Raw genomic sequence first — 20,881 nt, forward strand, 5'->3', positions numbered from 1 at the left:
TCCATAATTTAACACCAAATAAAAGCCCAATTTGTCTTGAGAAAAATGCACAAAGTAGTTGTGATGATATGTACAGTTTTACTAACACATGTCAAAATTGCAAAACTATGCTTGGGCTTTTAGATTTGTTTTGCCCTCGAGTGTGAAGGGCTAAAGAACATTTGGCACAGATTGCTGGAATGGACTCGTGGCCCAGAGTATCTGGGTTTTATTCTGGATACTGCTCAGTCCATAGTTTTTATTCCCAAAGACAGACTTTAGAGTCTCCATATTCAGGACTCTGTAGTTCAATCCCAATTCTCCACTTCTGCATGAAAGTTCTGGACCTGATTATCTCATTCAAGGTGGTTCCATTTGCCTAATTCTACTCAAGGTTGCAATTGAACATTTTAGCTTCTTGGGAAAAGAAGGGTGCAATCTGATCCAGTCGGTGTATCTGAAAGCCAATACCAGTTTATCCCTGGCCTGGTGGTTTAACTATCCAACTCTGGAGCTGGGGAAATCCTTTTTCTCCGTTCTCCTGGAATATTCTCCCGATGAATGCCAGTCTAACAGGCTGCATAGAGCCATAGACACCCTGACAGTACCAGGGAACGCCGACAGAAGCTCCTCATCCCATCAACATTCTAGAGCTCCGAACAGTCTCTGGCTGTCCCTTCAATGCTGGACCTCTGGGCTGTGGTGCTATCTGATCAGGATTCAGTTGGACAATTCTACAATAGTGGCATAAATCAATCATCAGGAAGAAACCAGGGCTCTTGCTGCAAAAGTAGAAAAGATTGTTGTAGCCAGAACTTCATGTCCAGCCTTATCCACATTCCAGGTGTGGACAATTGACAAACAGACTTTCTGAGCTGACAGCATGTATATTCAGGAAGACCCAAGGACACACACAGCCCAGGTCGGGAGCGAGCCTGCATGTCTGCCCTCATAGCAAGTGGCTTGCTTGGGGGCAGATACAGAAGAGGAGCCAAAGTCACCAACGCTGTTTGCAATACTAGTGCACAGAGCAGGTAAATATAATGTTTTTATTTTATGTAAAATAAGATCGACTTTAGAATCACTTTAAGTATAAGTTTCCACCCTTTGTGCCAAGGCACACTCTACCAGATCATTAGGTGCTTTTTTCAGCTTTAAGCGTCTGTTTTTCTGTGTTCTGATTTGCACACCAACTATCTAGTCTTTAGTTCATGCATTCTCTAAGCTTTCCAAGTTGGATATTGACGCTTTAGCTGATATAGACTTTGAGTGTAATGATCTACAGTTAGCTTTTTGAGCTGCAGGCTGCCCTCAGGTTTACTTTTTTTTTTTTTTTTTTTTTTTTTTTTTGCCCACCCCTTAGTCTCTGATTAACTATTAATTCTGTGAAACTATATTAACTTATTGTACAGTGAAAGACACAGGCAACTTATTCATAAACCATGGGTTTATAGGCACGTACCTTCAGGTGATTGGACACCTGGCAAGCTTTTGAGGACACCCACTCCCCCTCGGGGCAACTCCCCTATAATCCTAACGCACTCTGAGTCCCCAGTTTTTTACAAGTTTCTGACAGTGATGGACCTCTTTGCCTTCCTGCAGAAAATCTCCTCCCTAGTTTATTATATTATTTTTTTCGTTATTTTCTTAGAATTCTTAAATCAACTCTCTCTGTCTTCTAATGCCGACACAGAAGCAGTTTATCTGGATTGGTGCAAACTCTTTGGAGCCAGACCTTATGCTTCGGAGAGGGCCTGTAATGTTTATTTCATGTACTGGATCCTGCATAAGATGCGCACATTGACACTTGGTGCAATGTGTTTCTAGCCACAGAGTGCTACAGAAGGTCCATGGTTATGGTCCATTGCTGTGCAACCTAGTCCCTGAAAGCCCTTCAGGGGTATGCCCACTGTGACAGGGAAGCCTAGACTTTTTATATGCAGTTCAGCATCATGGACAGGAAAAACAGTCACTTTTTTTTTCTGACTGTTGGTGTAAATTTGAGGCTATGTTTGGCAATCTCTTCACTTCACATTGTAAACATTTCAAACTTGGTACTAAATTTCATCCACTCAGCCTCGGGTGTTAAATCACACCACTGGTTGCACAAAACAAACGTCATGCCACATGCTTGCCAATGTTGAAAAGCTCATTGCCTCTGTCTGCAAATGTCTTGGCATTGTGCAAATTGTCTCTGTCTTGCCATGCTCCTTTGAGCAATAAGTGACCTACAAAAACTTGCAACACAATTCCATCTTTTAGAACGATTGTGCACTTTATAATGAATGAATGAATGGAACACAAGATTTTTTCTCCCTCCAAAAATCTATTTTGAACCCTATGGAGTGAAAAAAAGAATTTGCAAAAAAGTGGGTTATTCCTGTGGTGATCCTGCCGCTCCTGTCCTAAACAAACCTCTAACTCTACTTATAGAAGATGTTTCTTCCTTCAGAGATTTTGCTCTCGTAAAAGCTTTCTTTAACCACATGAGCCCCGGAAGATTTGGCTGCTCAATGACCAGGCTATTTTTTTGCGATACGGCACTGCGTCGCTTTAACTGACAATTGCGTTGTCGTGCGAATCTCTGTGCGGAAAAAAAAAGACAATTTTGTTTGGGTACAAATAGAGCTTTCTTTTGGTGGGATTTTATTACCTCTGCGGTTTTTATTTTTTGCGATATAAACAAGAGTGACCAGTCTGAAAAAAAACTATCTTACTTTTTGCTATAATAAATATCCCACTTTTTTTTTTATTATTATTATTTATTTTTCCTCAGTTTAGGTATGTATTCTACATATTTTTGGTAAAAAATTGCAATAAACGAATATGGATTGGTTTGCGCAAAAATTTATAGGGTCTACAAAATAGGGGCTAGACTTATGGCATTTTTATTTACTAGTAATGACGGTGATCTGCAGGTTTTTTTTATTTTTATCGGGACTGCGATATTACGGCGGATAAATTGGGAACTTGACGCATTTTTGGGACTGTTGACAATTGTACAGCGATCGGTGTTAGAAACATGCACTGATTACTATGGGGTCAAGGGTTTAACTGTGTTTCCCTGTTGTGTTCTAACTGTAGGGGGGATGGGACTGTAGGATGAGCGAGAGAGATCGGTGTTCATACTTGGTATGAACACACAATCTGTCTACTTCCCCTGAAAGATTCGGGATCTGTGTGTGTACATACACAGATCCCAGTTCTCGCTCTGTCACGAGCGATTGAGGGTGCCCTCCAGGCACACACTGCGGGAGCACGCCCCTGGTGGCCAAAAGGAAAAGTGACATAAGGTAACATCGATTTGCCCAGCCAACCTGCCTCCAGTAAAATTGTGGCGGCTGGTCTGGAAGTGATTAACCTGGCAGGCCCAGCCCTGCAACCAGCTTTCGCTGCTATTTTTGTATGTCAAACTGCAGTGGACTAAGACAATGAAAGATGAACAAGACTCTGTATTTCAGGTCCATATTGTTGCTGAGCAAATACAACAGTTGCTTTCAACTCTTCCTTTTTGTGTAGATGCCCTGAAACACATCCTGGGACCATTGTTGCCAACCATCAGTATTTTTACTGGCAGCCACAAACTGGCACTTTTCTCATGTCAGAAAATGGCAGGGACAGGAAAGGGTTGCCAGTAAAAAAAAAAAAATATGGCTATGACACTCGGCTTGCTGTCCAAGACCATCTGTTTGCCTGCTACCGTGTGTTTGGGTGGTGCCAGTGGGTCTGGGGGAGGCGCTGTTTGTGAGTGATGTCATGGTGCTAGGGATCCAAGAGGAGCGGCTGAAACCTTTTCTGTGGGAGCAGAGCAAGGCAAGCCAGGAGCAGGACTGTGCTGTTTTGACATGAGTGGACTGCAGGGATCACCTGGCATTGAGAGAGACTATCGCTGTGACTCGGGAGGGGATATGTTGTGTCAGTGAAGTGTCTTCATCTGTACCTTATTGGACCTCACATTCTAAATGAACAACCAAACCAGGTGCAACCACAGTAGCATATATCGGCTATCAAGGGGGCACGAGGAGCCTGGCTGCCTTGAAGAAAACAAACTAGTTTCCCTTATGGACAGAAATTTTCTGATCAGCTAATTCTGCTATGCAGTCTCAGGAGCGGACAACTGGCAGGCGGATTATAGTCTCCTCATCCACGTGTTCAATCTGAAATGGCAAAAATGGGGGACTCCAGATGAAGACATCCTAGTCTCCATTTATAACGGTAAACTATTTTATTTTTAGCCTGAACCAGGAATCCTCCAGTTCTGGCCTCATGTGCTCTAATTTATGCTCTGGTCTAAGTTCTGTCTCATCTGTGCCTTCCTTCCACTGAGAGTTCTGCTTTGCCTACTCCACAAAATAGAGCTAGAAAGGAAAATGGTGATTTCTACTTTCACCAAACTGGTCCAGTAGAACCTGTTACTTTTGACAACAGGCCAGATCTGCTTTCTCAAGACATTCTATTTCACACAGCTTCACAGTCTCTGGCTGTAATGGCAAAACATGGCTGTTAAAATCTGAATCTTAAAGGATAGTGGGATTTCTGGGGGGGGGGGGAACCCTTCCTGCACTGTTGTGTCCTCATGCCACAAGATCAGTCAGAGTATCCTGGGCCTTGAGGCACCACGCCTTTGTTGCCCAGCTGTGTAAGGCTACCACCTGTTCTTCTGTTCATATTTTCTCAAAGTTTACCAGGTGGATGTCCAATCTTCTCCAGATGCAACTTTTATTCACAAGGTTCTTGTAGCGGCAGTGTGAACTTTGGTCTTTTATTTGTTGGGGGCTGATGGCACAGTTCTGTTTTGCCCAGTTGCTCGCCCTTTGTATACATTGCTTGGGCGGCACAGTGGTGTAGTGGTTAGCACTCTCACCTAGCAGTAAAAAGGGTCGTTGGTTCGAATCCCAACCACAACAGTACCTGCCTGGAGTTTGCATGTTCTCCCTGTGCCTGCGTGGGTTTCCTCCGGTTTCCTCCCACACACCAAAGACATGCAGGTAGGTTAATTGGCTTCTGTCCAAAATTGGCCCTAGTATATGAATGGGGACCTGGGATTGTGGGCTCCTTGAGGGTAGGGATGGATGTGAGTGTGCAATGTGCAGGGATAAGGACAATTGTAGACACTCAGGTTGAACTGGATGGACTGGTGTCTTTATTCAACCTTACTAACTATGTAACTATGTACTATGTAACATCAAATGGTGTAAGAATAGGTTGCCTGAGTGTTGTACTGTATGTTTAAGATGAGAGGAAATTTGACTTGCCAGTAAATGCCATATCTTGGAGTACAGTACATGACACCGGCAGAACGGTAGTGTGATTGGTTCGAGGCGTGGAGTGTTTAGACAGAAAATGCCATTTTTAAAAATGCCATTTTAAATTATAAACCAAACAAAAAATGTTTGTTTATATATCCTATCTTTATTTAGTGTTTTTTAGATGATGTTGTTGGGTGTTGACACCATCAACTACAGGGGCATCACAAAGTAATATTTATTTCAGTAATTCAATTCAAAAAGTGAAACTTGTATATTATCCAAATAACATTTTATTGAAAATATCAAATAGCAACTGAAGAAACTTGTATATTAAATAGATTAGGTACACACACAGTGTGAGATATTTTAAGCATTTTGATGATTGTGGCTTACAGGTAGTGAAAACCCAAATTGGTATCTCAGAAAATGAGAATATTGTGAAAACGTTCAATATTGTAGATCGTGTCACTCTCTAATCAGCTAATTAATGTAAAACACCTGTTTAGGTTTCCTGAGCCTTTGAATGGTCTCTCTAGCTCAGGTTACACAATCATGGGAAAGACTGCTGACTTGACAGGTGTCCAGAAGACAGTTATTGACACCCTTCACAAGGAGGTGGGTAAGTTGCAAAAAGTCATTGCTAAAGAAGCTGGCTGCTCAGAGTGCTGTATCCAAGCATATTAATGGAAAGTTCACCAGAAGGGAAAAGTGTGGAAAGTGTAGAAAAAGCTGCACAAGCAACAGGGCTAACCTCCTAGTTAAGACACTTTGTGGAGAAATTGCCCCATCCAGTAAGATACGGGGGAAATTTACAGGCCACTGGAGCGGCTGTGTATGAGAGAAAAATCAAAGAACAACATCTGGTTCTGGAGGTTCCGCCATACATCAAAAAATGGCAAAATGAATTGGGATCACAAATTAATAAAGAGATTACCGATAAGATCATGAAATTATCACACAGTTCTGCGGTGGATCTAAAGATGGTAGAGATGAGTTAGAAGACCCCAGATAAAACAAGTAAATTCCAACCGGAGAAATCCTCAGAGTGTTGGAGAGCGTGCAAGGCAACAGGAATCAATGGCCCTATGGTGGGATTGTCCCACTATTAAAAAAAAAAAAAATATTGGAGGTTATACAACTTATAAAGGAAATTACTAATAAAGACATACCGGAAGATCCTTGGATATGCCTGTTCCATGGAGTAGACAGCCCAGTTGAACAATTTAAAGCATCAATAATCCCCATTCTGATCAATGTAGCCAAAAGTCTTATTCCGGAAAAAAAATGGCAGAAAGTAGATAGCCCTTAAATCTGGGATTGGATACTTGGTATGAATTAAATTTATTATCTGGAGAGTCTAGATGACAGGGGGGAGGAAGATGAAGGGGAGGTTCGAAAATATAAATGGGAAAGCTGGAAAGCATTTAAAAAAAAACGTGGAGATATGTCGAGGTGATAAGTCAATAATAGAAGGGGGTAATGCCAGAAAAATAGGATATTGATAGGTAAAACAGTCCCTGGAGACTGATGCAGGATGCGAGGAGGGAATAAAGATAATGTTAAATATATTTTAAGATGTAAGTAAACCTGTGTTTTTGTATGATGCACTACATTTTTATAAAATAAAGAATAAAAAAAAAAAAAAAAGGGGGATAACCGCAGCCTTGGGAGGATTGTGAAGCAGAGGCCATTCAAGAATTTGGGGGAGATTCACAAGGAGTGAACTACGGCTGGTGTCAGTGCTTCAAGAGCCACCACAAGTGTATCGAGGATATGGGCCACAATTGCCGCATTCCTTGTGTAAAGCCACTCCTGAACCAGAGACCACAGCAGAAGCGTCTTACCTGGGCTAAGGAGAAAAAGGACTGGACTGTTGCTCAGTGGTCCAAAGTCCTCTTTTCGGATGAAAGTCAATTTTGCATTTCATTTGGAAATCAAGGTCCCAGAATCTGGAGGAAGAGTGCGGAGACGCACAATCCAAGTTGCATGAGGTCCAGTGTGAAGTTTCCAGTCAGTGATGACTTGGAGAGCCTTGTCATCTGCTCTTATTGGTCCACTGTGTTTTTATCAAGTCCAAAGTCAGTGGAGCCCTCTTACCAGGAAATTCTAGAGCACGCCCTGCTTCCCTCTGCTGACCAGCTTTATGGAGATGCTGATTTCATTTTCCAGCAGGACTTGCCACCTTCCCACTCTGCCAAAAGTACCAATGCCTGGTTTAATGATCATGGTATCACTGTGCTCGATTGGCCAGCAAACTTGCCTGATCTAAACCCCATAGAGAATCTGTGGGGTATTGTCAAGAGGAAGATGAGACACCAGACCCAACAATGTGAATGAGTTGAAGGCCACTATTGAGCAACCTGGGCTATTCTGTACATGGACATATGTTTCAGTAAGCCAACGTTTCTGTATTAAAAATCTGCTTTTTTTTTTTTTTTTTTTTTATTGGTTCAATTACAGTTTATTTGTTATGCTTGAGAAAGGCTTTGATAGGTTATGGGCTGGTATCCTAACCCACATGAACAGCAAACCAGGCCTATTTGAGGTCCTATGTCTGTAATGGTATCCTCTGGTACTCCAGTTTCCTGCTACAAAACAAAAACACACTGGTTGGCTAAAACTTCACTGCAGACAAAACTTGTTCGTAACCCCATTTTATTACCATGAACAACACCTTTTGCAAGTGGTAGTAAAAGAGAGCACCCCTAGTCTGAAATTGAAAATACCTGGGGAAAATACCTTTTTCTATGTAAATACAGCTGTTTGTAAGTGTCATAGGCCAAGTATGCATGTTTGTTGTTTTGTTTGTTTTGTTTTGTTTTTACCATGGCTCATGTCAAGCTGTAGGCTAGGTGGCTCTGTTAAAAAAAAAAAAAAAAAGGGAGTGGTGCACTTATTCAATATAGTGTACCATAAAATAAACAAAAAAAAAAAAAAAAAGTCCAAGTAAAGCCCAATGGTAGGAATCAGTTTATATAGAGATGGATATCTCAAACGGTAGCTTGATAGGAGGAAAAAAAACATCAATCCAACATCGATTGTAAAATTTATATATTGGCCGCTCACCTCCAGCAATGACCAAAAGGTCAAACAAGGCTCATCAGACAGCAAATGGGGAATCCTGCTGGTGGATCTGTGAAGACATTCAGGTCCCAAGCGAAGACGAAATTCTGCATGGAATCTTGGCACCAACACATCCTGCGCACACCAATGGGTAGTTACATGGAAAAGCTTGCTCCAAAGCATAAATAGTACTTGTGTGAATGGCACTCAAAGAAAATACAAAACAACCATAGTTCAATCTTGCCAGATAAAGAAACTTTAATAAAAGAAGCTGCTTACATCAGGTAAGAACAAATTCTGCTGTTTAAAATGGGAGTAGTGACACTCTCCTCACCATGCTTCCACAATCTGCCCCGGAAGTGACATCACAAGGCTCCACCCAACGCGTTGCATCACTGGTTACGTAAATTCCTCAGGGATAAGAGCCATGTGACGAGCAGGGTATTTATACTCCATCTACACCAATGGGGTTTGCCTTAGTAACAAGTGAGTCATCAGTTCATCTGTGTCGTATGTAGTTGGCCAATAAGAAAAACACCTGTCATGGCCAGAAAACTACCTAGCAGCCAAGGCTGATAGGTTGAATACAATAAAATAGAATAGATACAATAATAAAATGCAGACAAGTATGGGAAATTAGGCATTAGATATACAAATGAATACAATAAATTTATAAACAGTCTACCAGAAGGGGTTTAGGAGAGAAAAACAGCCTTACGCCAGTAAATAAAAATAAAATGCAAAAACGGGAGAGAAATGCATTGTAGTGACATCTAGTGGGCAAAAACAAAAATGCTGCCAAATCTATATTGAAATATATGCGGATGACATGTGGTGGGCAAGAACAGATTCGCTGCTATGTGGATCCTATATGTATATACTTATGAGGATGACCAAAATGGTCAAATGTGCCATACAATAATTTGTATTAATGCTACATGTAAGGGAAGAGAAGAACAAAAAAGAATAAATAAAGAAATAAAATAAAAATATATACATCTAAAGCAGAAATGAGGTCAAAAGCAATATTTAACCCTTGGGGGTGGAAAGATTTAATTTAAAAAAATCCACCTCGATTCACTTCTAAGTGTATTGACCCCATTACTCCCTCTCTGGTGAGGTGTATATCTTTCAATTGCCCAAAATTTCAATACTAAAGGATCCTGTGAATGAAATTGGGCAAAATGTCTAGGGACACTATGCTTAGTGAACCCCTTGCAAATTTTTTTGAATATGCTCTTGAATTATTTTCCACATACGTATTGTTTCAAACACGGCCATTGGAGGACATATACCACCCCTACTGTCCTGCATGAAATTAACTGTTTGATCTGGTACTCCTTATTTTGTAACAGTGGATTTGAATGCATCTCCTTTTTGACCATTCAGCTTGGTGTTTTTACATGCATAACATCTCCTACATGGGGGGGGCCTTTTCTTGAAAAGGTAAAACCAGTTACTTGGCTGGAAGGATCAGGAATATTCTTCGCAATCCTATCTTATAGGGTGGATGCTCGCCTGTACGTAAATTTCAGAAGTTCTGGTGGAATGGTTCACAACTGGGAATCTGCTCTTAAAATGGACCAATGTTTCTTTAAACATTTTTTCTATTTGCTTATGCTGTACATTACGATTCAAGATAATGGGACGATCATAGGTGTTTTTTTTTCATTTCTTGATTTATCTAGCGTCAGGCATTTCCTCTCTATTCTGGTAACCTCTTTATGTTTTATGATTGATGAAATCTTCATTGTATCCTCTGTGGATAAATCTGTTACAGATGAGTCTTGCCTGTTCTTGAAATCTTTTTATTTTATTTTTTTGTTCGTACAATTTCTGCGTAATCTAATCGGCTATCCTTTTGGTATATTGATAAGCCACCGGTTGTGGTGGCAACTATCTGTTGGAGTGTAGCTATTCCGATCAACCTACTTTGAAAAAGGTTTTTGTAATGAATTTTCGATCTTAAAATTCTATAGTTAGATCAAGAAAGTGTATCGATGTATTGCTATATTCCAATGGCAGCCATATATTTTTTGTGTTAACGTTCAGCTGTTGGAAGAAAACTTTCAGACTCCCTTCGTCCCCTGTCCATATTACTATGACATCATCAATATACCTCTTGTACAGTAGGAGTCCATGGGGAGAATTATTGTAAACACTTTTTTTTTTTTTCTTACCACTTTGCCATAAACATATTGGCTACACTTGGTGCATAGCGAGCACCCATGGCGATCCCCTTAATTTTATAGTAGTCAGAGTTAAAACAAAAATAATTGTGACTAAGCCCATAATCAAATCGGGTGGCTGTGTAGACACAAAATGATTTCAGTATGAAAGGTGTGTGTGTGTGTGGTGTGTTTTTGTTTATAGCAGTGCATGTCATTGTACCTTTGTAAAATCTGCTTCTTTTGTATCCTTTATCTATTCTTGACTTTTTTTTATTTTTTATTTTTTTGTACAGGTTATCTTTCATGCTGCCGTTTTCTAGATGACAACCAAATTGTTACAAGTTCTGGAGACACAACTTGGTAAGTGATCCGGTTTAATTTTAAATAACCTTTTAAAATCTGATTGTATTACATTATTCTGTATATTAGAATACAGGAGTTTCATCATTGCAGAGTATGTGCCTAACTGCTTGATTGTATAAACCAATACAAACCATTTACTATGCATCTTTAAAGTACAATACTTAGAACACTGGGACTCTGAATCCTTGCAGTACCTACAGGGCAAAAGCATGTTTCACTTTCTTTTTTTTTTTTTTAATTATCTCTATTCTTACTTTTCAATACTGACAGTGTATATACAACCCCTGGCAAAGGGTATGGAATTGCGACTCTTGGAACCTGTTCATGCAATTGTGAAGAAAAAAAAATGCCTCAAAACTGTCTTAATTTAACATTTCTAGTTTAATAGGAATGAACCATCAATGAGGACCAAAAGGTTCTCTAACATTGTTGTCAACATCCCAACCTTTATATGTAGAAAAAAAATGCCTAAAAGGATATCAGTACCCCCCCCCCCCCCCCCCCCCCCAGTACAGCAGGATTTTTAGGGTGAACAAAATTTATTAATAAAAATATAAATTTATTCACAAAAGGGGGAAAAAAGGAATGACGTATACATAAAAATCCATACTCCTATCAATGCATGGATGGATAATCAAAATCTCAATATAAACTTGTGCATTTATTGAAGATTTAATGACTGTCCTCTCCCCCGTAACTTTACCTGACATGCAACCCAATATCATCAATGATTGTGGAAATTAGCCCGATGCAGATTTGTGATTCATTGCTGAACATCACTTTCATCCAGTCATCCACAGACCATGATTGCTTTTCTTTGCCCCACTGTAACCTTGCTTTTTTTTTTTTTTTCTGTTGTAGATGTTAATAATGGTTTTCGATTGGCTTTTCTGTATGTAAATTCCATTTCCTTTAGGCGATGTCTTATAGTTCAGTCACAGACATTGACTCCAGTTATCGACCATTTGTTTTGTTGTCTATTATCTTGACGCTTTTGATGTCTTTGGTCTACCAGTACGCTTGCCTTTAGAGTGGTTGTAAACCCTTACAGGCCACTTTAACCTACACGTAAGCCTAGATTAAGGCTTACCTGTAGGTGCAAGAAATATATTTCCCAAAAAACGGGCACCAATGTCTACAGCGCATGCTCGGCGCAGGCACACTGAGCGTGGCGTTAGTGAAGACGATCATGCCGTCACTGACTGCTCCTGCACGCATGCGCCAGAGTGACGTCATCGCTGTTCCAGCCAGTCACAATGCCGGAGCAGCGATGCCCAGAAAGTGATATCATGGCAACAGAGGAGGTGAACGAGGGTTGCTTCGGGGGCTTCGATCTCAGGTAGGTAATTCATACTAGCTCATTGTGCCTTTTTGTCTTGTCTGGGGTTTTTTCTTTAATATATATATATATATATATATATATATATATATATATATATATATATATATATATATATATATAATACATTTTTTTTTTTTTTTTTGGGTTTACTTCCTCTTTTACAACTTTCCCATTTGATTTGTACTAACAAAAAACATCACTTAACACCTAAACCGAAAAAAAAACAGGGTTACATTGGGCTAAAGAAAAGCAATCCTGGACTGTGGGTGACTGGTTGAAAGTGATAGTGATATTCAGTGATGAATTGTGAATCTGCATTGGGCAGGGTGATGCTGGAATTTTTGTTTGGTGCCCTTCCAGTGAAATGTATAAAGACAAATTTCCACAATTGGTGATATGGGGTTGCATGTCGGGTAAAGGTACGGGGGAGATGACAGTCATTAATTCTTCAATAAATGCACAAGTCTACATTGAGATTTTGGACACTTTTTTTTTTTTTTCTATCCCATCAATTGAAATGATGTTTGGTGGTGATGACATTTTGGATGTAATCTGCTGTAGAAGTTTTAGAACTGCAAAGTACATGGTGATCCCATAATATTTACCTCAGAATTGAGTGAGTCCATATTTATTTTAATTTTTTTTCCCATGCTTGAGCTTCAAAAACCATTGCAATTGACTACAGTTTTTTTTTTTGTTTGTTTTTAAATGTTTCTTAAAGCCAGAAGGTTGGCATGTTAAATTTAAATAGTTTTGAGGCATGTCTGTGATTAGTTTTTGTTCTACACCATTAAACAATTGAATGATTTTCCAGGAGTGGTGATTACATACTTTTTCCCCAGGGGTTGTAAAACACTTGAGCGGTTAGCCCACAGGGGCACAGCCCATAGGCAAAACTATCAAAAATAACGAAGTTCTACAGAAAACGTTCTTCTCACATTATGTGCATAGCTTAAGCACAAGGTACAAAGGATAGAGCCCCCACCAAGGGAGAATCCCAAATTACATGAAAGGCAATGTCTCGGCAACATTAAACATCAGCAGAAGTGGTCATAGAGGGAGTAACCACCCAGCTTGACCAAAACTTCTGACATTTTTTGGAACCCTCTATTGTTAGAAGTTTCTTGGTATAGAGAGAGGTTAGTTAACCAGTTGCATCCACAAACTGATTGTGGGGGCTGATGATTTTTTCCAGCACATAGTAATATAGCCTTCCTAGCATAAAACGGCAATAAGCTTAGAGTCCACACTGCTACCGCGTTGGCCAGGTCTTCTACCGGGCACAAGCAATACCTAGCAGCAAGCGTAAGTTGTACGTGCATCGTGGAAATGACAACTTTACCAATATAAAACCATAGCCGGACAGACCCAAAATGTGAAGTAAAAAAAATCTCGAGGCGAATGTGTTCATTTCCAGCAAGCAGAGGATAGCACTTTTCACTTTTAGTCTCCTGGTGGGTGTCATTAACACTGACAGTTTTAGTAATCGACTGTCTTCACGATGTGGCCTGCTCAGTGCTGTACAGCCACTTTCTGCATTCCGCAGAGTGAAGTATAGACTTCCCGAATGACAAACCAAATGTACATACACCAATAGAGGGCTTTAAAGAAGAGACTGTCCAGTGCTGAAAAAAGCCTACTCTTCCTTTTAAAGCTTGTAAACTTTTAATATTTTTGCTTGCCCACTAACTGGTAAAATGTTGACAGTCCTTTTTTCTTTATCTAAAGGATAAATAGTAAAAAAAAAAAAAATTTCATCGTAGAGTACAGCTCCTTTTAAATCTTGAACATAGTTTTATGCTGCCGCCTTCAGGTGAGAACACTGGCAAAGCTGTTAAGACAGCTCATGACCCCTCCCTCTCCTAGCAAGCCCCAGTAATCCCCAGTTTTGTGCTAATTTCTACCGAAAACAGGTTTCCGGCTTATGATTCTGAATATTTTGGAGGATTGAAAACTTTGTTTTGCTGCTGCTTCTCATGGAGAAACCATTCAACCATTAAATATTTTTAAATACTTTGTTGCAGCCATGGCCTAGTGTGCGCCACTTTAAAAGCGGTCGGTTGCAGCCATAAGCATAACGTGCACCACTCTGCAATCCTGGGACATATTGTTGCACAAAGTCCTGGCACACATTTCGGCATATAATGGGGGCTTGTTCTTTTTGCATAGTTCAGCCCTCTGTATATGGTACGCAGTCCTACTTCTGGTTCCTGGTGCCATCCTGAGCACATTACTCTGAAAAATTGCATACAGGTATACTACAGATCCAGTTTCTCTGCTTGCGTTTGTGGGTGACGTCTCAGCATCAGTCTTTACCGGATTCCCCAGCAGTCTCATCCATTAGACACCATCTGCGCTGATTAAAGAAGAGCTCCACCCAAAAGAGTAAGCTCCGCTTGTTTGTACCATCCCCTTTCCCTCTGCTGCCACATTTGCCACACTTTGGGGGAGGAGGAAATACCCCCTCACGATTCAGATAGCCGCAGTGAACTGAGCTGGACATACGCCTCTCCTCCCCCGCAGACTTCTGGGACACATCACAGATCCCAGAAGACTATGGGATTATTCACAAGGCACAGCACGATTTGAGTATGAGCAGTAGGAAGCAGTACACAGAGGAGGAGACCAACCACAAAAAGTGGAAGGTGCTTGTAATGGATCGAACTATTTCTCACTTCAATAAATCCCTTCCAGTTTCCATTTGAGAATGTCCCAGACTTCAGACCTAGTGGATTAGAGGTTGGAGGCCCTCCTTATAACCTCTTTTTGCTTTGTTGAGTTCGGCACCCTGTTCTTGCACATATCTGGGCTTGGAATCTTAATTTGGTCCTGTTGGAATTAAAGAAGGCTCCTTTTGAGCCTATTCAGAATATCCCCTTGGCCGACCTTATTCGCAGGGTAGTTTTTGTGGCTATCGCTCCAGTGACACGGGTCTCGGAACTGGCGCCTTATCCAGTAAAAAATCCTGCTTTGTTCAGAAAGCGTTTGAGGCCCCAAGCCTCATTAGTCCCCAAGATTGTTTTGTTGTTCCGCCTTAATCAGGGCGTCATCCCTTCTGCTTCCTGCTCTAAAGCACCCCAAAGATTTTTACGTCGTTTAGATGTAGTATACGCAGTGCAAGTTTGTCTCTTGACCACTGCATCCATCTGAACATCAGATTCTTGGTTTGTCCTGTCTGCAGGGTCTCACAAAGGCTGTAATGTATTACCATGTCTATATAAATTAGGCAGGTAATCACTGTACGCTTACGACTTGAAGTATAGGAATAATTCCTTTTCGTATTGAGGCTCATTTTCCTCCAGTCTGTGCCTTTTGGGCTTTTCAGCACCAGGCATCTGTTTCTCAAATACAAGGCCACTACCTGGTTTTTAGTTCACACATTTGTAGAATATTGCCAAATGGATATACAGGCCTCAGCTGACTCTGACTTCGGCCGTAAGGTGCCTCGAGCAGCTCTTTAAGTTGGGCGACATGGTTCCCTCCTTTTTATTTTTTTTATTTTTTTTATTTATTTATTTTTTTGTACCTGCTATCTTTGTTGGCTGTTCTGCTCACCCTTCAGTTTTGTTGCTTTGGTGCGTTCCATGGTCAAGATTTAAAGCAGCCCTTGGACTGTAGGATTAGGATATAAGGATTTTTGACGTGTGTGAACTCCTTTTCATGGGTTATAGTAAAGGACACAGAACACTGTCCCTTTTTTTGTTCTGGCATTTTCTGCTGATTGCTAAATAACTGAGGGTTGCTGGGAGCAGGATGTGTTCTATGGGCTGTTCTAACAGTGTTTGCCAGCTCCTCGCCTGAAGGTGGCAGCATACACAGTGGCAAGAAAACGTTTGTGAACCCATTGGAATTAACTGGTTTTCTACAATAATTTGCCAATGTAAATGTGATCTGATCCTCACCTACGTCACAGCAATAGACCATGACAACGTGCTTGGGCTAGTGAATGACACAAACAATTCTAATTTCTCATGTCTTCATTTAACAAGCCCATTAAACATTAACAGTTCTGGAGGAAGAAGTGAGTAAACCCATAGACCTATTCAATGAAAATGAATTGGAGTCACTGGTTTGCAAACCTGGAGTCTAATTAATGAAATGAGTTTTGGAGGTGTGATTTAGAGCTACTTTCATTGATAAGACACTCAAATATTTTAAGATTGCTGTTCATAAGAAGCATCAGCTGATGCGAGTCATGCATCGCAAAAAGGAGCTTTCTGAAGACACCAGATCAAGAGTAGTTGATCAGCATAAGGCTGGAAAGAAATGCAAAGCAATCTCCACGTGTTTAGTCATCAATCAGTCCTCGGACAAATTGTCTAAAAATAGAGACCATTAAGTACTGTAGCTACTCTTCCTAGGAGTGGGCTCCCAGCCAAGATGACTCCCAAGGCACAACACAAAATACTCAGAGGTAAAGAACCACCCATGAGTAACCATTAAAGCAGGGACAGGCAACCTCGGCCCTCCAGCTGTGGGGATAACTACAAATCCCATCATGCCTGTGATTGTCTGTGTCTTGCAAGGAGTGTCTCATGGGACTTGTAGTTTCAAAACTGCTGAAGGGTAGAGGTTGCCTACCCCAAGCTAAAGGCTTTAAGACATCACTGGAACTGGCAAACATCCCTGTTCATGAGACTACCATACACAAGTCTTTGAACAGGTAGGGTATCAATGGAAAAACAACACAGGAGGAAGACGCTGTTTTCCATAGAAATAAAAAAACATTGCTGCTCCCCTGAAGTTTGCTAACGAACATTTTGGCAAACCACAAAACTACTGAGAATGTGTTGTGGATATATGAAACAAAAGTTGAATTGTTGGGGAAGAATACTCGGCAGTTTTTATAGTGTAAAAAAGGCACAGCCTACCAACATCAAAACATCATCCCAACAGTGAGGTATGGAGGAGAGAACATTATGATTGGGCTTGCTTTTGGCCTGGACCACTTGCCATCAGAGGGGAAAATGAATTCATAAGGTTACCAAAATATCCTACAGGCTATAATGACCGGGTGTTTGTCTGCCAGCTGAAGCTTAATAGAAGTTGGGTGATGCAGCAGGACAATGACCCCAAGCGTTGACGTAAAGCCACCACAGACTGACTTCAGTAAAAGAAATGGCACCTTTTTCGGGTCCATTCAGAACCCAGACCTTAACCCCATAGGGATGCTGTGGGATGACTCCCAGAGAGCCATTCACACCGGACATCCTAAAAATGTGTCTGAGCTGAACCAGTTTTGCAAAGAGGAATGGTCAAACATTCCCCCTGATTGTTGCAGGTTTTAATATATATAATGGAAGTGCTTATTCAAAGTCATTAATGCCAAAGGAGGTTCGACCAGTCCCGTAATTTTTTTCCTCCAGCACTGTGAATGTTTAATGGATATGTTGAATAGACACAATAAATTAGAATTGTTTATCAGCTTCGACACATTGGGGTTGATTCACTAAAATTGGAGAGTGCAACTTCTGGTGCAGCTGTGCGTGGTAGCCAATCCACTTCTAACTTCAGCTTGTTCAGTTAAGCTTTGACAAAAACCTGGAAGCGGATTGGTTTCTGTGCAGAGTTGCACCAGATTTTTCACTCTCCAGCTTTAGTAAGTCAACCCCGTTGTATTTGTCTATTGTTGTGATGAAGGCTAGGTTCACTCATATGTGGCCACGGTTCCAGCTTGGCAGTCTGGTGCTGTTTTGTTTATCGGTTCAGGTGCAAATTTTTATTCAAATTTGGATGCGGTAACATGCATCCACAATTCACATATTGGGGCGCGCACACGAGAGCATCTGTAAACGGCCACAATGAGCGGTGCAGACCCGGCGGTCACGGATGCTCTCGTGTGCGCGCGAGAGCAGAATTCTGGGAGGCCGTTAATTAACGGCCTCTCAGAGTTAACCGCCCTGAAGCTGTTAATCGGCTATGGGCGGTTGTTAAGTGGTTAAAAGAACAATACCATTGATGCAAACTAAGGATTTTTATAGCATTTAAATGTTGACCGTGGTTAAGTATGTGAGCCCCATTGGAATTACCTGGTGGTTTTCTGCAGTAATTTGTCACAAAATGTGATCTGATCCTCATCTAAGGTCAGTTCACATACTGTATATATGAATTGTGGATGCAGTGCTGTGGGCTGCATCTGCAGTGCCCACATCGCTGCTCACCGAATTTAACCCCATCCATACCCTGGCAATACTCTGCAATACCCGCCAATACTCTGCAATACCCTGCCATAAATTGCCAGCCATACTCAGTGATACCCTGCAATACCCAGCCATAGACGCCCCCTCACCGCCCTCCGGTGCGTCTACCAACTCGCCAATACGATCAAAGCCAGAATCTTTTTATTTATTTTTTTAATTTTGATTTCAGGCTTCCCAGCCTAGAGGTGAGATGTGGGGTCTAATTGACCCCCAGATCTCACTGTAAAGAGGACCTGTCATCCCATATTCCTATTACAAGGGATGTTTACATTCCTTGTAATAGGAATAAAAGTGATCAAAAATTTATTTTTGGGTAAAAAAATGTCAAACTAAAATAAAGTAAAATGAACAATAAAAAAAAAAAAATATATATTTAAAGCACCCCTGTCCCCATGTGCTCGCATGCAGAAGCGAACGCATATGTAAGCCCTGCCCACATATGAAAACGGTGTTCAAACCACACATGTGAGGTATCGCCGTGAGCGAGAGCAATAATTCTAGCCCTAGACCTCCTCTGTAACTCAAAACATGTAACCAGAAAAAAAAAATTTAAGCGTCGCCTATGGGGATTTTTAAGTAGCGACGTTTGGGGCCATTCCACGGGCATGTGCAATTTTGAAGAGTGACATGTTCGATATCTATTTACTCAGCATAACTTCATCTTTCACTTTATGCAAAAATTGGGCTAACTTTACTGTGTTGTTTTTTTTAAGCACAAAACTGTTTTTTCCCCCCAAAAAACGTGTTTGAAAAATTGCTGCGCAAATACCGTGTGAGATAATAAAAATTTGCAACGACCACCATTGTATTCTCCAGGGTCTTTGCTAAAAAAAAAAATATATAATGTTTTGGGGTTCTATGTAATTTTCTAGCAAATAAATGATGATTTTTACATGTAGGAGAGAAATGGCAGAATTGTCCTGGATGCTCCAGAACGCCTGATGGCGCTCCCTGCATGTTGGGCCTCTATATGTGGCCACGCTGTGTTAAAAATCTCACACATGTGATATCGCCAAACTCGGGAGTAATAGCAGAATGTGTTTTGGGGTGTAATTTGTGGTATGCATATGCTGTGTGTGAGAAATAACCTGATAATATGACAATTTTGTGTTAAAAAAAAAAATAAAAAAAGAAGAAAAATCTTGATTTTTGCAAAGAATTGTGGGAAAAAAATGACAACTTCAAAAAACTCATCAGGCCTCTTACTAAATACTTTGGAATGTCTTCTTTCCAAAAAGGGGTCATTTGGGGGGTATTTGTACTTTTCTGGCATGTTAGGGTCTCAAGAATTGAAATAGGCCGTCAGTACTTCAGGTTTGATCAATTTTCAGATATTGGCACCATAGCTTGTGGACTCTATAACTTTCACAAAGACCAAATAATATCCACCAATTTGTACTTATTTTTACCAAAGATATGTAGTGGTATAAATTCTGGCCAAAATTTATGAAGAAAAATTACTAATCTGCTAAATTTTATAACCGAAACAAAGAAAAATTTTTTTTTTTTTTTTTACAAAATTTTTCGGTGTTTTTTCTTTTATAGCACAAAAATAAACCGAGAGGTGATTAAATACCACCAAAAGAAAGTTCTATTTGTGTGGAAAAAGACAAAAATTTCATATGGGTACAGTGTTGCATAACTGAGTAATTGTCATTCAAATTGTGAGAGCACCATAAGCTGAAAATTGGTCTGGTTATTAAGGGTGTTTAAGTGCCCAGTGGTTAATAGGCAAAACAATTGAATCTAAGTGTAATGATTGTAGTTTTAGACTGTGACAAATGTTCTTTTTTTTGCAGTGCACTGTGGGATATAGAAACAGGCCAGCAGACCACAACCTTCACAGGACATACTGGAGATGTGATGAGCTTGTCTCTGAGCCCCGACATGAGGACTTTTGTCTCTGGCGCTTGTGATGCTTCTTCTAAGCTGTGGGACATCCGCGATGGAATGTGCAGGCAGTCATTTACTGGACATGTGTCCGATATTAATGCAGTCTGTGTAAGTTGAACATAACCTGTAGCAACACAGAACAAAGATGAGTATTAAAGCAGTATTCAAAACAAAAATGGGGGAAAAGAGAAAAGCCTGAAAAAAGAAAAAAAAATACAGCCCTCACATTTAAAGGTTTAGTTTTATATTCCTCTAAAGGGGGCTGATGACCCAACAAAGCACACTGCATCACAAAAAAAAAAAAGTTTCTCTTCGGTTTCACTCATCTGCTGCAAAGTCACAACTTCTACTCTGTCAAGTATCTGTCCTGATCTAACGTGGAACAGATGAGAAGCTGAGATTGCTGGTGTACCTATTACCATTGGGTTCTGAGCGTGTTCGGCTCCCTCCTTTTACATGCTCTGCATTTCCATTGATCACCTGGGTGAGAGTATGGTGCTTGTTCACAACCAGTACAATGTTCCCCTACGTCTCCCCCCATCTCTATCTCTGTCCAGTTTTGGGGGCTAAGCTTGGGTTGGGGTGCTTCACCCTTGACCCCCAAGCACAGGACACAACCTT

The 20,881-nt window shown here is 40.7% G+C and overlaps 1 protein-coding gene across 5 annotated transcripts in view; it reads left to right on the plus strand.

Annotated features, from left to right (window-relative positions):
• The window catches only part of GNB4 (G protein subunit beta 4), a 153,837-nt gene that overhangs the window by 112,076 nt on the left and 20,880 nt on the right, over nt 1-20,881 (plus strand). For all 5 annotated transcript variants that reach the window (XM_077487924.1, XM_077487926.1, XM_077487925.1 and 2 more), the window contains exons 7-8: nt 10,756-10,822; nt 20,167-20,368. In XM_077487924.1, coding sequence (XP_077344050.1) covers nt 10,756-10,822; nt 20,167-20,368 — 269 coding nt within the window. The remainder of the gene's footprint in view (nt 1-10,755; nt 10,823-20,166; nt 20,369-20,881) is intronic.

The sequence above is a fragment of the Lithobates pipiens genome, unplaced genomic scaffold, assembly GCF_037356315.1.
Source record: "Lithobates pipiens isolate NorthernLeopardFrog02 unplaced genomic scaffold, aLitPip1_a1.2 Scaffold_18, whole genome shotgun sequence".
In the NCBI taxonomy this organism is placed as follows: domain Eukaryota; kingdom Metazoa; phylum Chordata; class Amphibia; order Anura; family Ranidae; genus Lithobates; species Lithobates pipiens.